The sequence below is a fragment of the Ammodytes marinus genome, assembly GCF_949987685.1.
Source record: "Ammodytes marinus genome assembly, chromosome: 8".
Taxonomy (NCBI): Eukaryota; Metazoa; Chordata; class Actinopteri; order Uranoscopiformes; family Ammodytidae; genus Ammodytes; species Ammodytes marinus.
In genome coordinates, this window is record NC_137212.1 from 9,713,517 (window position 1) to 9,731,337 (window position 17,821).

The window sequence follows — 17,821 nt, forward strand, 5'->3', positions numbered from 1 at the left end:
TGTGTTATTCAGCTTGTGTAATCTGTATTATATAAAAAACGGCCCAGCAATAGACCCATTGTTGGCATTTAGTCCTGACCTCTCCAATGGAAAATCCATTTTCTCTCGAACGAAGAATGCAATTTATTTCTCTAAGGCAGGAATGATAACGGATACATCATTATTTATCCTCTGGTTTTCCCCCCCTCAGTGTTTGGGCCACGATTCGTTAACACACAAATCCGTCGTAATTCAAGAGAAAACAGTCTGTGTAGCTCTTCTCTGCCCTCTTGTATGCGGCAGGTTCACCGGAAAAGCCTTTGCAAATAAACAACCTCTCAAAAACAATTACTTGTGCTGTGGGAAGAAGCAATTTAATTTCCTCCCTCGGATCTGTGGACACAGCACTGAGAAACTGGACACCTCCAGGTTTGTCGCGGATCTGAATGTGTCCTTAATTCAGTCAGCGAGGACCTCTGTGGCCTTCCCTCCCTCTCTGTCATCACACTGGCATTTTTGCTATAAAAGCACTTAGCATAGACATGGAGCGTAGTTATCTCGGGGCATGGGATAGCTGTGTCATATCCTGTGCATTGGGAAATTAAACAAAGCACACAATGTTCTCCCTTTTTTTAATCAGATCTTTAACATCTGTTTTTCTCTTCAGCCAAACTAAAATAAAAGGAAAGTGTTTGGAGGTGTTTGTCAGTTTTTAACTCCACCGAAATTCTGACAATAACCGTAGATACAATGCTTGTTTTATTAGGTAATTGTTTTCTGTTTTGTCATTTTTGGAAGCATTATGTTCCAAGGTTTCCATGTTTTTTTCACACACATGGTATAAGTATGGAGAAAAGTACCAGAGACACAACTAAACACATTGTGTGTAATGTTTCATGATAATAATATTCAATCATCCATCTAATCTTTGCCTATAACTGATTTTCCAGCTCATGCTTTTGCAGGATAAGCCTGTGTGTCATATGTTTATTCTTAATACAATATTTACATGTAAAATAGCTTCCACTGTGTCCTGAATGTAGCCCTAGAAATTATAAGAATATAAGAAAGCACAGTTAAGAGGCTAGTAGTGGCTACCAGTTCTATGGTGTGACAAAACACAAAAATGCAAAACAATAAATGGTAAAGCTTCTTTGGAGAATTTCTTTCTATGGCAAAGAACATTGTGGTACGACCCCATGCGTCCCCTGTACACTGACAATACATTTTTTTTTCAAAGTTGTTGGTTTCATCTTCTTTGTACCAACAGAAGCATATGCAACTGCACAACTCATTATCAGTACGACTTGGTGTGTGAAATGTGTTTTTTGGGATTGCTTCCATAGCGTGTTTGCCAAACCTGAAGGGTGTTCTCAGGATTTAAGAATCTCAGGACTGATCTGAGTTCAGCAAAGAAAATAGCAACAATATGGCCTTGACTGTATTTACCACAGAACCGCATGCTGCTGACCTGCGATGACATCACCGTGAGACTAATTTCCCTCCGATTCACACACATGCACATTCTGCTCCACAGCGCGCTCGTTTTTCGCTCGCTCTATCTCCGAGCTCCCATTGTTGACCTTTTAACCATTCGGAAGTCAGTGAAATGTCAGGAGAACTGTCTGTAATCTCTCTCCTCAAGGAGTCATAACAAAGCTCAGAGATTTGCCCCGATATTGGTTATACTCGCTAGTATTTTTCTTGGACTAACATCAGGCTGCGATTATACAATCGCTTTCCTGTTTGCCAGATGCATTGTTTTGCCAGTCGCCGTATTTTCCTCCCTGGAAGACAGCGATGGTGGCATATATCACGCTCAGATGAACACAATGATGACAGCATAACAGAAACGTGAATGTGTGTGATGCAAGTTATGTCTTCCAATTTTGAAAACGGAGTGATGAATGCCCTGCTCATCTGAGTTCAAAGGGTTAATTGCTGTTGTTCATACTTAATGCCAGTGAACTACAACCAGATGTTCGTGTGTACGAGTACATAGACATCCATCATCATGACATCCAACAACCAGAGGTCAGGTCCATCTGCTATGGCTTTGAATATTAAAGCATTTTAGAGCATCTATAACGAATGAAGAAAAGCTCTTAAAGCCTATATCTTCTTCCATCAGGTCCCATAATTATAATGTTCAAACTATCAATTTTGCAAATAAGCACAGTGCAGCAACTATAAATATTGCATAATTGATACCTGCTGCATATTACATTTTTCTTTATCATAAATGGTAAATGGACTCAAATTGTATAGCACTTTTTCCTAGTTTTTCACAGACCCACAGAGCTTTTCATTGTTTTGTACACATTCACCCATTCACACACATATAGCAGGATATACCACTAACTCTCGGGAGCAATTTGGGGTTAATTGCATCTGTCTCTTTCAGTGTGTGTGTGTGTGTGTGTGTGTGTGTGTGTGTGTCTTTATTGTGCCATTTGATGACCATTAACCTTGAAAAACAGTATTTTATGGCATCTCCTGAGCTTTTTAGACGGCCAGTACATCTTTACATCTTTAAATTGAGCATAGAGCTTCTGTCAGCGTGGTAAACAAAGCACCTGGATGCCAACTGGTGTCAGTTTATTTGAACAGCGGTACAGCCAGCGCCGTTGGCCTAAGTACACATCCACTCAAAGGGCCGTCCTTTCCTGAACTTTGGCTTCCAGGAAACTCTTGAAAGCGAACCTTCAATGTGGCTTTGTGTGCTCGCCTTGACTGTGCATGCAATTGTCGGAGCTGTGCCGTCACAAATAAACAAAAATAAAGCATTGTTCAAAGCCTCCAGGGGATATGCACTCAAGTGAAAAGTAAATGTACTGTGCACGCTGCTGCTGTCTCCAAATGTAAAAAGCAAGGCAAACACATGGTTTATTTGCTGTTTCTGAAGTATGATTTAAATAAGGTCAAGTGGAATGTGAATTCAATAATATAGTAACAGAAGTATAATAGTTATTTAATTCCAGTAGCTTTTTTTTTTTACCTTTCATTGAGTCAGTGACCTATGGATTACCTCAGTCAAACGGGGGGGGGGGGAGTATAGCTGCAGGAGACATTCGTATGTATCCAAGGACTCATATAGAAACAGGTACAAACAAAAAGTAATGCACTGTTGTAGCAGGCGGACCTCTACTGTCTGTCTTCAAAAAGGGCGTTAATAACAAAGTATTGAAAACTGTGTTTTCTGAATACATTGCCATGACAACAAACAGATCGCTTTTAATAGCTTATGGTTACAAATCGCGGCCAAAAGTAAGCTCATGTGAGTGTGTCCCTTTTGCAACAGTCTGAATGTTCTACGGATATGGACTGCTTATTTGTTTTTAGTGTTAAACTGTGGGAAATTTGAATTTTCCAGTGATGTTCTAGTACTTCTATGTATTTGGACATTCATCTCATGGGGTTCTTCACGGGCAGATTTTTAAGATTGTTTACTGTCTATGTTCTGTCCGTTCTGCACAAATCAATTACCCCAGTGAGAAAGGGACACGAGAAAGGGACACATTACCCAGTAAGTTACGTAATAAAACATAAAACACTAGCACTGTGTTAAATCGGTTCAAACCTTTATGTAGAAGACTGCATGTTATTTCTATATTGTAAGACCCCTTGAGCTGCATTTCCTGTATGAAAGGTGCTATACAAATAAAGATTATTATTGTTCTTATTAGAATAATAAGTATTATTACTATATCTAATTGCAATTGTAAAATTGTTCATACGAGATATGCTCAGAAGTCATAAATCTTTATTTTCCCAATAGTACTGTAAGTATAAGAAGTGGGAATCCTCACATTTGTTTACTTTTAATTGTTAATATACAAATAACCAAACGGCTTGCTTCTGTACCTGTATACAAATATATAACTACGGATGTACATTGATAGTAGAATCATGCGGTTATTGTACTCTGAAAAGTGGAAATAAATACATATTTTACCTGCAGCAGTTTATCAAATATTTTACCTCCATTTTAACCAGCTAAGCTACACACATGGGTTAAATACATAAGTCATTGTGAAAAGGAGGCTTAATCTTTGTGTTTGGTTGTTTGGAAAAACTTGCCCAATGATAAGGCATGTTAAGACAAGCAGGCATCTGCTGTAACATTTATAGAGAATATTTTGTTTTATCTCCATGGATGTAAGGAATCTGTGTTTCTTGACCAATAGCAAATGTGATAAAGACAGCAGTTATGTTTACATTTTAAAACCGTATAACAACAGGAACACACAAAACATGATTGACTTATTTGAGCTATCTTTAGGTGAATTGGCTTTTAAACAAACATAGAATGGCATCAACATGAAGAGGTCAAAGTCAGCATAATAATTCATAAACGTAAGCAGCTGTCAGGGTCCTTCTATGACAATGTATTATCTGATTGTATCAGCTAACTTTGAACCTTCCACCATCTACCTGAAGCAGGTAAATGCTTTGAATGCAACCCAATAACCCACCTGTTGTCATACACCGACAACTTAAAGAAAATCACAACCTAAACACAATATGTTTTTTGAATACATAATACAGATGATTAATACTGTTAACGCAAGAGCTTTTTTATATCTAGCTATTTTAAAATAAGATACTTCGGAATTGTTCCCTAAAAAGTTCTGCAACATATCAGAGTTTTGATCACCATGGAAACAGGAGACATTTGCTATTTCTGACTTTTATCTTTGTTATGACTCGGTTATAATGATAGATAGACAGCGGGCAAATCACTGCCAAGCAATGATCATAAAAAGTTAGCAGTGCAATCCTAATGAAAAGAAATGAGTGCACTTTTGTTTGCTTACTTTACTTGATTAACATCACTTTGGAAGAGTAAAAACTTTAAGCCAACATACTTTGGCATTAGTAGAAAGTTTAAGCATAATTTTGGAATGATGAAATGCGATATACACTCTAAATACGTGAAAGACAGTTTTTAAAGAGACTTGGCGAGCTTAGCTGTGAGCTCTCTGCTTCATGTGAAATGAACTTTTCAGATAAATGAGAGAACATCCAACTGAGAATAGTGAAAATACCTCTACGTCTTTTTACCTTCCTCCTTCTGTGAATTTCTATTTTCATTCCGCATCCATCAAGCAAAATCTTACTGAGGCAACCTTGTAAATGATAATTGTGCTTTCTCGATGGTGAAAGTAGCCATGCCATTGTTAGCAGCTGCAAAACCTCTTCGGTAAAAGGTCAGGGTGAATAGCTGAATTTACAAATCATGTCATAATCGGCAGTCACTGTAATGGTTAAGCCTGATTGAGCAAAGCATTTGATACTGTTAATCATAGCGTTCTGCTCTCAAAAGTGTCCACATTGTCTGTGGAAACAATGAAATGGATGGAGTCCTATCTCACTGGAAGAAAACAAGGCACCAGAGTTGGGGATAGGACTTCATCTTTCATTGGCTGCTCTGTTGGTGTCCCGCAGGGCTCAATTTTAGGACCTTTGTTGTTTAGCTTATATGTAAATGATCTGCCACTTGTATGTCCAGAAGTGGACGTACAAATGTATGCAGATGACACGGTCATACTCGCACATGGAAAGACCAGATGTGAGGTGGCCGCCAAAATTAACAGAAGCAATGGCCAACATTTCTGATTGGCTCTCAAAGTCCTGCCTGACACTCAACATCAGTATTTATTTTATTTAACTTTTATCTATCCTCGAGAGACCAATTGAGGGGTGACCTTCATTTACAATTGCGTCGAGTTCAAACAAATTCAAAGGAAAAACAACAATACATAAACACTATTCAATGCAAATACATCAAATACACAACAACAGGTGAAGAGAAAAACAATTGAAACATTTACACAGTGGTGAAGAGTGGCAGCAACTAAAACAGTAAAACAGCATGCATGTACTTTTATAATAGGAAAAATGGAAATCAGCCTGATATCATTGTTAATGGAGAAAGGATCCAGACTGTTTCACATTTTAAATATTTAGGAATAACTGTGGACTCACAGCTCTCATTTAAGAAACGTGTGAAGCAGGTGTGTAATAGAGTCAAATAAGCTAAACAACAAAGGTCCATGATCTTTTCACACATCTCATACTGTATTACAAGCTGGTCACAAACTGGAAAAACAACACTTGCTCCACTGCAAACACTTTACAAACAAACACTCAAGGTACTGGACAAAAAGCCATTACGATATCACCACTGTAACATAATTCAAAGACATAATCTCATGACTTTTGATAGTTTTGTGTTTCTTGCGGATGTATGTTTAGTCTATAAAATAATTAATGATTTGGCCGCTCCTCCATTAAATAAGTTTGTGTCACTGCGCTCAGACAATGGAAGGAGAACTAGAACGTCTAACAGAGGGGACTGTGTAGTACAGCACAGATCCACTGAGTTTGGCACATTTTTCAGTTAGAGCCACCAAGTCTTGGAACTTAGTACCAAGCGAGATAAGAGAGTGGAACACCTTTGCTGGTTTTAAATGTAAGATGAAGTCATGTCTGAAATCAACCCAAGCATGTACCCATCATGCATAGATTGTTTTCTTAATGTTGTGATGTCCTGTTTTCTGGGTGTCTTACTGTTGTGATGTTGTTGTTGTTGTTGTGGTGTCCTAAATGTTGTGATTTTATTGTTCGTATTGTGTTGTTGTGTTTTACTGTTGTGAAACTGTTGTGAAATTGTGTGTTATTGTTTTTTATACTTCAGTGTGAGGTTTCCCATCTTGACAGAGATGTAATACTCTGTTTCCTGCCCAGGGACTACAGATGAAAATTAGCTTATAGCTAAATCTGGTACTGCTTATGTGCTGTACATTGTCCCTGATAAATAAATAAATAAATAGATTCAACCCCATATTTGTCTCCCTCAACTAACATTACAATTGGAAGAAATGCAGGCAGGATCGTCTGTGGGTATTCAGACAGAGAGATTTGTTGATTGGCTGATTGACCCCTCCAGCTCGATTCCCACATTTCTGTCGACAAGAGATTTGTATAAATTGTGAAAAACATGTTCTAATATCACTGGCGTAGACTATCACATGTTGTGGCTGGACCTTGACTGTGCTTTGATATAAATAAAACCAAACTTTGCTGACCTTATTGTGTGTCTGTATTGACCATAAATGTGTGTTGATGAAAGATGAAACCAATAAACCTGCCTGCCAAGATTAACTTGCAAACCAGAAAAAGCTGTTTATGTTTTGACTGTGAGCAATAGCCAACATTGATTATTATTTTCCATACAAGTGACCATTCCCAAACTTTGAGCTTGGTATCGGGTCATGAACCTCATTCTTTTGTATTTGGCACCGACAAAAGCAGTCAATATCTAAAACTGTCCGATAGCAAATGCTGGTTCACAGGTCTGGTCATATTCATAATAGTGTAACTTTGAGTAGAGACATTTTGATTAAAATCAAAGTGAGCTAATAAAATTAAGAATAACAACATTATAAATGATGATACACGTCCTGATAAAGAGAATCCACCATCATATCTTGATAGATAAAACTGTATATCTAATATTAATGATAATGTATGGTCCTGTTTGCCTCCCGCACACCGGCCCTGGATGTGTTGCTTGATTGAAACCTCAAAGCAAACAGCCACTCTCATTTCAAAGCCCGCCCTTCCTCAGCCAGGCTCCTCAACAGCCCATGCTCTACACATTCCAGTCTGATTGGCTTAGCTGTTGGCCCAAAGCCCAAAGCACGTCCGTATAAAACTCCCCATGCACTGAAAGCCAGATTCAGAAAAGCAAAAGAGACTCTTGAGACAGTGAACTAACAGGACGACCAAATTTAACTCTCAACTACTGCAACTGAAAGCGTTGGAAAATGTGTAAAGGATTAGCTGCCCTACCCCAAACCTGCCTGTTTAGGTGAGACCCGCTTCATAATTTTACCTTTACCTGTCTTAACAGTGTTTTCCTCCCGTGTCGGTTTGGATCCCAAAGGTTTGACTATATTTCAAATCTCTAAAGAGTGGTTTCCAATCATAGCATTTCTTTTAAAAACGTAAATCACAAATCTTTGTTTTCATTTTCAGTTCAAGAGTTTCCATGTGAGAAAACTTAAGTGACTTACTCATCTCTGTGAATATTTTACTTTACTGTAATTCATTTCAGTTTCCTGGAAGTCCATTTGGAACAGACTTTTTGACCTCAAGAAGAGTTTCAGTTTACAATCATACCAGTGTTTCATGATAAAAAATTAAAACATTGAATACCTAATGTAGATTACTCAAGAGGGTTGGGTGAATATTATTTGTTGCTCACTAGCTTCAACCTGAGTGGAGGTCAGACAGGTTTAAAAACCCTCACTGTTAAAGATCAATCCATGGTAATTGTCATAACAATTCAACGTTGTTATCTTTTTAGCCTTATCTGCTCCATTTTACAAAATGTTGCCATTTTACAAAGGAGGTTATGAATTAATAATGTGAAGTTATTGTAGAAAATTAAGTTTCATGTTGATTAATCCGCCAACTGATATGCTTTGAAATGTAATCTTAGAGTTCTAAATATATACTGTATACCAGAGTTATGATGGAGGGAGGGAATATGATAAATATCAGGAAAGCTAAGTTAACAAAACAATACGATTTAGTATTGCTATTTTTGTGTGGAAAATACTTTTGTCACAAAAGCCGTCTTCCCCCTTTCTGCTTCCCGTCGTCCAGGGCAAAGGAGATCAAGTCAAAGTTGGGTGTTTTGCTGCAGAAGCCTGACAATGCCATCGACCTCATCATCCCTTACCCCGAGAAGACTGAAAAGAAGCCCGAGAAGCTCCAGAAGTGAGTTCTGTTTATCTGCTGTGAGAGGGATGAATAGCAGTTGAGGTGGGGATTGTTTTTGAACATATAATTGCTGGTGAAGTGGCAGAACAGAGCCCCAGAGCAGGTGAAACGTGTGTAGATCAAAGGACATTAGACCCCCTCCAGATGCTCAGATATCAGTGTTTGATGTCACACAATTAGATGCCCTAAGAAGACTGAATTAGAGATGGATTGTCTGATGGTGTGTCCTGTTTGGGGTTTTCCTGACACAATGTGACATTTGAAAACGTAAAGAAAGTCTTTGAGTTGGTTCTGAATATGAACACTGATTATTTTGTCAAAAGCAGAATATCTTTAATCCCCAAAACAGTTTTAATTCAGTTAATGAGGCTTCAGCTCAGGCTTGATTTTGTTGTACAGTGTTCGGACAGTGCGTTAGTTCCCTTGGGATTAATAATTCAATATTTAGACAGTGTATTGCTCTTTATGACTCTCTTGTCAAATACCGTAAATGACATTGATGTTTGTGCATTAGCCAAAACAACTCGTAGAATTCTGAGATTGTAAAAGTATTGGCTGTTTCAAAGTTTCAGTCCAGTGTCCAAATGCTGCGTATGATTGATCTGACACATTTAGCAGATATGACATATTTTCTCAAAGGATGCTTTCCAGGCTAATATCTCGCAGTGGAAACTAGGATCAAAGGATGAAGTCTGGCTTTGTGAGAATGGAAACATACGTCAAATGTGTCTTTGAATATGTATAACTGGTTGTTTGTAGCTTTTCAGCAACAGAGACATACAGTTTTCAAACTTTGTATAGTTTATGTAGGGTTAGCGAAAAAAAGTTACATGAAATAATGATTCATCCTTATTAAAGGGTTGATATCAAAGAGATTGGTTACAAACATTTTAGAGGAGAATGCATCAGAAGCTTTCTGTGATTCTCTTTTTTTTATTTTTTTGACAAATCCTGTCCGGCAGTTGTCACATTGCGCTGAAAACACGTTGTAGTTGCTAGTCACAAAACAACTGTAAACGACATGTTATATTAACATCATGTAGGTCAGCTTATAGTTGTTGACTGTTGGGGAACTTGTAACCAGTTTGACCAGGATCTGAAGCTCCCTGTCTGAACTATGCTCATTTGTGTGCAGGCCGACTCCTGAAGAGGCTGCCCAGTGGCGTGAGAGTCTGGACCGTGTCCTGATCAACAGCTGTAGGTCTTCCTTCTCATACTCTCTCTTTTTCCATCAAACACACACAAAAACAAACACAGACACGGATGTTGTGTCACTAACTGTATTGTGCCATTACCTCTTTGCCTTGCCTCAACCATTCACCCGTGCACCCAGAGCTATTTCTCAAGACATATCTAGACCTTAAATGCCTTAATGATTAGGTTTTTAACATAGTTTTAAATTATTTTAATTGATTGAAGAAATAACAGATGAAATGTTGCTTTTTCATGTGTAGCCTGATAACTTTCTTCTACTTCTCCTGCAAATGAGGCTACTGACGCAGCTTGTTACGCTAAAAGACACCTAATTCTCCACAACTGTTTATTCTCCTTGTTAAAATCCTAAAACAGATCACATTTCACGCGTCAGGTAGGCTTCAAATATCCGTTAGACTCTGCATTGTCTCTGCTTTGTTTGCTTCCTCTACTCCAAACACTGAGAGCATCATTATTTCATGGGATCCAAAGCTGTAAACTTCATTTCGTAACAACTGAAGGTCAGGGTTTTTTATTTGCAATCCCAAAAGGATAACATGCCTTCCCTGAGCTCTGGTTTCTGTCTGGTTGTCTGCTGTAAAAGCTGCATTGCACAGTCTTTGGTTTTCAAATGCCTTACAGAGAGTATTGTGTCATGAATATAGAAACTGTATGCCAACCCTGAATGGGCTTACAACACATTACATTGAGTCAAATTATACAAAAACATCCAAAAATAAACAACATTAATTAACATGACTAACTTAATTAGGATAGAATAAAATACATAAATTATAAATAAAGCATAATTGACAACAATAAATGCCTGATCTATGTGTATCAGTAGGGGGATCTTTATCTATGAATAAGAAAATCTGGATTATTGGCCTATAGTTTATATTACTAATTGCATTTTAAATTTGATTGTTTTTGGATTGTTTTCCCTTCTTTTCAAAGGTTCAGTGTGTAGCCTTTAAAGGTATTTTTTCAGAATAGACTTAGTAGAGATGGAATATAACATTCATAAATATGTTTTAATTAGTTTATAATCGCTTGACAAATAAAAGTCGTCTTTATGCACCGCCAAGTTCCTACCATAGCACAGACCGGACAAACTTAACCGCCTTACGCAATTTTATATATAGCGGCTGTCCACCGGAAATGCACATATTGGAAGATGAAGAATAAGTACTATAGAATAAAACGCTAAATGCATCTTCACCTCATCAGTTGATATTGTGAAAAAGTCTTGAGGCAGTGGTGATTGATGCAATCTTTTGTAACTAGCTTTTTGTTTGTGAAGGTCACCAGAGCTCTGTACATTCTCAGAATGGGGGTGGGGGGGGTTAGCAAGGGAGCGTTGCAATCTTAAAATCTCACCAATATGTGCCGGTAAAATCCTCTGATATTGCACACTTAAATTAACAGAATCAAAACATTCCTCGAACCAAATAAACGTATACTCAAAGGGGTTTTACCCTGTACCAGCTTGTACCTCAGATTTCCATTCAATACCCAATTTTGATTAGAAGTGCATGAAAGCTGCAATAATAACAACAATGTTAGTCTGATACTTTGTAAAATAATCGAAGAATGGTTCTTTCACCTAAAAGGTATTTTGCTAATGTGAGACTGTTATATAAACATCACTTGCAGGAGATTAAGCTATATTTAGTTAAAGTTTAAACATTAGGTGTAAACTGAGAAAATTGTAAACATTGCTCATGGGGAGGAACACACATTTACCAACCTCTGTTTACTTCACAAAAGTGCACAGGAAGCCTGATGGCGAGGCTGATGATTAACTCTAATGGTTGACGCTAATAAGCGGTACATGAAAACTCTTGTGCTAATAAGTCACTTAAGTTACCCCTGTGCACCAAAACAGAACAAGGTACGGATGTTACTGACCAGCTGATACATGTACAAGCACGGTGGGTGGCAGATGACCTTTACTAAGTGGGTCCTTACGCAAAGACTAAGACAGATTGATGTACGCTTCCCCTGAGTTTGCATGCCGGCATAGATATGTGCGTCTGCGCGCGCGCGTGCGTGTGTGTGTGTGTGTGTGTGTGTGTGTGTGTGTGTGTGTGTGTGTGTGTGTGTGTGTGTGTGTGTGTGTGTGTGTGTGTGTGTTTGTTTCCGCCCATGGAGGTTGAATGTGTTATGGTAACATCTCCAGGGAGAAATATAAAAGATTCCACCAGTTTTGACGCACTGCACAGTTCTTGCAAACTGCTGTGTTGTGATTGTTTATCTACAGGAGATTTTACATTAACATTATTCTTCATGCCTTCTGCCTTTTTACTTCCCATGGGATTCTCTGTGACTTACTTTACCTCTCAGACACAGAAGTATTTCTGTTGACATGGAAGAAAAACACTATCTAAACATAAATGTATTAAACACCCTCAACACGAGGCTTCATTTGCTGCTGATTGTTGCAGCTCTACACACACAGTTTTTTCATCAGGGAATGTGCGTGTGTACTTCTCTTTTTATCTGTCCTTGTACTGAGGGTCTTTAAAAAAAAGAAAAACAAAACAAAGCTAGAGCTTGATTGCGACTCCGTGCTATTTTGAACTAAACTAGCCATTCAGATTGCAGATAAAAGGCTGTGGCCAGAACAGAGCGCTTATCATTTGCAGCACATGCTCATTCAGACAATGGGACCTTTTGCGGGCATTATGTCAAATTACAATGGTCCTGACTCACAAAAGAAAGATGTTGTCTTATTTTGGTAAAACCACTGTGCTTTTATATTTGTCCAGGGACAATTTTTTGTTTCTTTATTTCCAATAGCTTTTGTCTGTTATTGTTAATTCAAATGTAGTTGAATTATTTTCAGTATGTTTTCCTATTACTAGAATTGTGAATAGCTTAAAATAACACTCTGGATGTTTTCACTTTATTAATGTTGCATGAAACATCCACTTTTTCCTCTATTTATTTGGGGTCCAGGTTGAGTTTCAAACATTTTAACGTGATACATATATTAACCCCTTACCCATAAAAAGCTGGTCTTAGACTTGGCAGAGCGGAGTGGCACTTGGTGTTTGGCATGCAACAAGCAACAACAGGTCCATAAAACAGATTTTTGTCCTTCTCCAAATTTTACATTTTACATTTTTAACAAAGTTATCACAAATTAACAGGATACGTTTGCATCAAATGTTAATGTGATAAATCCTTATCACAATATTATGTGTTACTGATCTCTTTTTCTTAATTTCCCTAATGGCATCATTAAGCTGCCGTTGATTTTTTATTTTTTTTTACTTATCGGATATTTCACTTAAAAGTCACAAAATAATAATTTTCTATTTACCAACACACATTTCTCATTATACCTTCAAAGGTGCAGAACGAGATGCACATTAATATTATATGTCTATTTTTGTCATTTACCTTCACTGCTGTGTGTGCCACAGAAATGTGTTCTGTTATGGACTGTCACTGTCGTTATAAAACCAACTATTTAGTGTTTGTGCATGAACAGTTGTTTATCGATGCATCCCTGTTCTGACACTCCTCCTTTTCCTTCTACCATCAGATGGTCTGAACGCTTTCCGTAGCTTCCTGCAGTCTGAGTTCAGTGAGGAGAATGTTGAGTTCTGGTCTGCCTGCGAGGACTTCAAGAAGACCAAGAACCCAATGAAGATGGCCACCAAGGCCAAGAAGATCTATGAGGACTTCATCCAGTCCGAGGGACCCCAAGAGGTCAGGAAATGCTATGACTTTTCTCCTTCTTATTTACTGAAGTCTCCCTGGAAATGACATGTGGTGGTTGTATGGCTGGTTATGTGCTGAATTATTTCTTGGGTCAGGCACGCACACACATCAGAAATTGGAACCTGGGCAGATTTAAGAAGATTTAACGTAAGAAACATAAAGCATATCTCTAATAAGAAAGTTTGGATCTCCGAAATTCCAGCTGTTCAGGGACTTTGACGCACCGCCTAACTTTAGCCTGATGCCTTTCTTAAATGATCTACAGTTTTTCAGAAAGAAAAAAAGAGGGCTTTTTTCATTGTTTCTTTGTTTTTTACTGGTCACTCATGTAAAATATCCAAATTCATATTACAATGTTTCGATGTAGCATAGCAAGTGTTACACATGCCAGTTTCAACTCCATAACAGTGTAATGAAATAGCCATAAGCTACAAAATCAAACTCATAGAAAGGACTTTAATATAAACGTTGGTAAAACTTCTAACTTCTATTTTAATATGTTGCCCCTTTTTTTCAGAATTTGCTTTCACTTATAATTAATTAATCTCTGACAGTTTTATTAAACCGTTTTTTGTAAACATCAGGTTTCTGGTGTTTTGCTTGGGAAATCCTGTGGCAAACAAGCCTTGGTGTAGTTTATCATGACAGCATATTTCACTTGTATTAAAACAAAGCAATTGGCAAGCTGAAAAAGGCTGTGCATAAATAAGAAGTAGAACAGTATTTTGCCTTAAATGGCATTATTATGATGTGGGATAACCATCTTTTGGCCTGAGTTCTCTTTGAGTACACAAATCATCACTGTTGTTCATGTAAATACAGTTAGTATATCACAATTAAACCGCCAATACTTGCCTTATTTCTCCATCTTCTTCATCGTCACATGAGTTGTTTCTGACCTCATATCTTGTCGATGCCACAGGTGAACATTGACCATTACACCAAGGATGTGACCCTGAGGAACCTGGTGGATCTCTCCCCTGCCACCTTTGACCTGGCCCAGAAGAGGATCTATGCCCTGATGGAGAAGGACTCCTTCGCTCGCTTCCTGCGCTCTGAGCAGTACCAGGAGCTCCTGGTCAACTAAAGCCAGAGGCAGGATTCTGAGATTCTGGGTGGGGGGAGGGGAGGTTTCAAACAGCAGTAAGTTACCGTGAAAGTTATCAGAATTTCTTTTTATTAGTAAAATATTTTTAATAAAAAACCATGGTGTAAGACAGATCAAGAAGCAAAGACTTTTGTTTTACTAAATATCCAAACATAAAGGCGAGAATTAAACTTTGAAGGTAACTAAAGGGAAAGACTGCCTTTTGAAAAATCTCTCCCTCCCCATCCAACACACACAAACACATACACGTTCCTGAACTTCCATACTAATGAGATCTTTCCATTGACAACAAATCATTCTCTATCCCCGAAAAGACGTGAGCGTCTCCCAGAAGAATTCCACTTGTCAGAAATGGCTTCAAAAGGTGTTATTGATTATTACACAAAGATAAAAATACAAGAACACACACAGACACACACACACACACACACACACAAATGTACACATACAGTCAGGATCCACATCCCCAAAGAAGCCAATGTGTTTCTAGGAAGAACATACAAGTCAATCTGTTTAACTAGGCCACAAAATAAGTTATTTAACTGTTGGATGCATACTGTAAGAAAAGTATGCTCAAATAATCCCTTTATAACATTGTGACTTACTCTTGTGCGTCAAGGTGTTGTAGTTTTGCCAGACCTTTCCATATTTATGTAAAGTTTGGTTTGAGTTGGATCCCTTTGGCTGCCATGCATTCTGTTGCATACTCCATGGGTGACTTTCTGACAAAGTGCGTTGGCAAAGTCAGCAAAAAAAGAGGTTTATATCAGTAATGGTTTCACTCGGTTAGAACAAGAACATTTACCAGTCTTTCATTGGCCAACTTTGTATGGTCTTCACTATCAAAAAACAATACAGTATCTGAGAAAGTCAAAGCATTACAAGTAAACCAATCATTACAGTGTTCCTCAAAGCCTGAGTAGTTCCCACATCTACTGTAGTTAAATGATAACTTTTAACATTACGGTACGGCAACAGTAACAACACTTTGACGCATAAGTATACAATAAGCCTCACTGCAGGGCTGAATCCGGCCATTTTGGTGCCTTGGGCCAGAAAACCACTGGCGCCACTGAAGGGAATGATCTCTTGTTGTCATTATAATATGTTATGACAAATATTTCTTATAATATTATATAATATTTTCTTTACTTTTCTTGTGTTATACATACAAAGGGCCATGCCTCAGTACAAATCTTAAGTTTAATAAAGTTTTTACAAGGGGTAAAAGTGTGTACTAAATTTGCATCTACCACATCACATTATAAAAACGTATTTTGCAGTTTAGTACCCCTGTTGTTCCCCTTTAGATTCAAATTAAAAATACATATTACAATGATTAAATACAGGAAACCTTTGAGAATTGTTTTTCTTTCTTTTTAAAGGATCACTGAAATTTCCTTTTGTGGGTAATTAAATTACTCTCTCTCTCTCTCTTGACCTTCTCTCTCTCTCGACCTTCCTCGTCATACTTGGGACATCAAAGTCATATTAAGACAGACGTCACAGATACTTGTGCTTTAAGGATATTTCCATGACACTCAAATGTATAAATACAATTGTAGGCGCTTGGAAATTATGAGGAAATGACCAATAACATATTCTTTTTAAATCATTGGATTAACTGAAGAATTAAAAATATTTTTTCCACTTCAATAAAATAAACTGTAGCCTGCAACCTCTTCCCTTATCAATGTGTGACTGATGACACAAGTAATCTCGTTTTTCTCTTCCACTCTCTCACACTCACTTAGAAAGTAAGGTTGGAGTGTCACCAAAACCCACTTCTCCTGTGAGAGACATTCTTGAGAACAGTGCTGGCTGGTTGGCTCAGTGGTTGAGCTCCTTTGCTACCACTAAACTGCAAGTCGCTAAGATGGGAAAACCAAGTAGGAGGGCATCTCAGTCAACAAAATGAATATAGAAATGGTTTTGAAAAGAGAAAATGTATTTTTCCCATGAGATGATACCAACGTTTTGTGTGTGACCTGGCAATGCACCAGTACAAAATCAAAACAACATTGGGAGACATATTGGTAGGTTGCAGCACTGGACAATGCCAATAATGGTTATTGAGAATACTTTCATTGATGTCTTTGAATTGGAGTGTATCAAAGTCTAAAGGAACTATATGGGAATAGCAGCAATGCAACCAGAAGTGCATCAAGTAATCAAAACAGTCACACTTATACATCTGACATAGTATGTACGTCACTCTTCTTTTGTACTTGTTATTTTGCAGGTTTACCACACGTTATGAATCACTCCAAAGCACTGCAGCTAAACGCTGGTATTCACCTTATTCCCACTTAACTGAGACATGGACAGATGTGATGGTGGATTTGTTGTTGGTGTGCAATGTTTAAGTGTCCTAAATATATACATGTAGCTGAATGTAGCAATCGCAGTGTGATTTTATCTACACTTAAATGCTTTTTCATATTTAACAAAAGCATATATGTCTTAACCAACACAAGAATATTATCTATCTAGATATTCAGCATTTTATAAGTCCTTATTGTCCCCTTAAAGGCAACAAACCTACACTAATCCAAACCATTGATCAGGAGATCAGGAGTGACATGTTTCAATTTTAATTCATTCAAATTGTTAATTGAACTGTTAAAAGTATTACTTAAAAGGCAAAGGAACAACCATCAAATCTACATAATCTGATATCAATTTGAATTTTAAACGCCATTGACAAGGGTTTATTATGACACAGATTGGCCAGTCTGGTGTCAAAACCTGAAGCATCGACCAATCACATCACAGAAACATCAATAAGGGCTTTAACAGTGCTGAGTATGCATTATTTGATGTAGCCTTGCATGTATGTTTTGGAGTGAATTACATAAAAATATATATGCATACCATTCCTGAAGATGTATTTATTTTTACGTGTAAATATCTACTACTTAAGATATATTGTTTTTTCGGAAATACAAAAATGGAACCCATGATGCCTTGAATGGAGAGCCAAGAGCTTCCCAAACTATTTTCACTGTTATAAAA

The 17,821-nt window shown here is 37.6% G+C and overlaps 1 protein-coding gene across 1 annotated transcript; it reads left to right on the forward strand.

The window, feature by feature from the left end:
• The first annotated feature begins 7,732 nt into the window (after positions 1 to 7,732).
• Positions 7,733 to 17,821, forward strand: LOC307254097 (regulator of G-protein signaling 5-like). The gene is made up of 5 exons (XM_080032342.1): positions 7,733 to 7,855; positions 8,656 to 8,769; positions 9,908 to 9,969; positions 13,520 to 13,686; positions 14,621 to 17,821. Exons 1-5 carry the CDS (start codon positions 7,812 to 7,814, stop codon positions 14,783 to 14,785), a joined length of 552 nt encoding a protein of 183 aa, XP_079888468.1. The 5' UTR covers positions 7,733 to 7,811; the 3' UTR covers positions 14,786 to 17,821.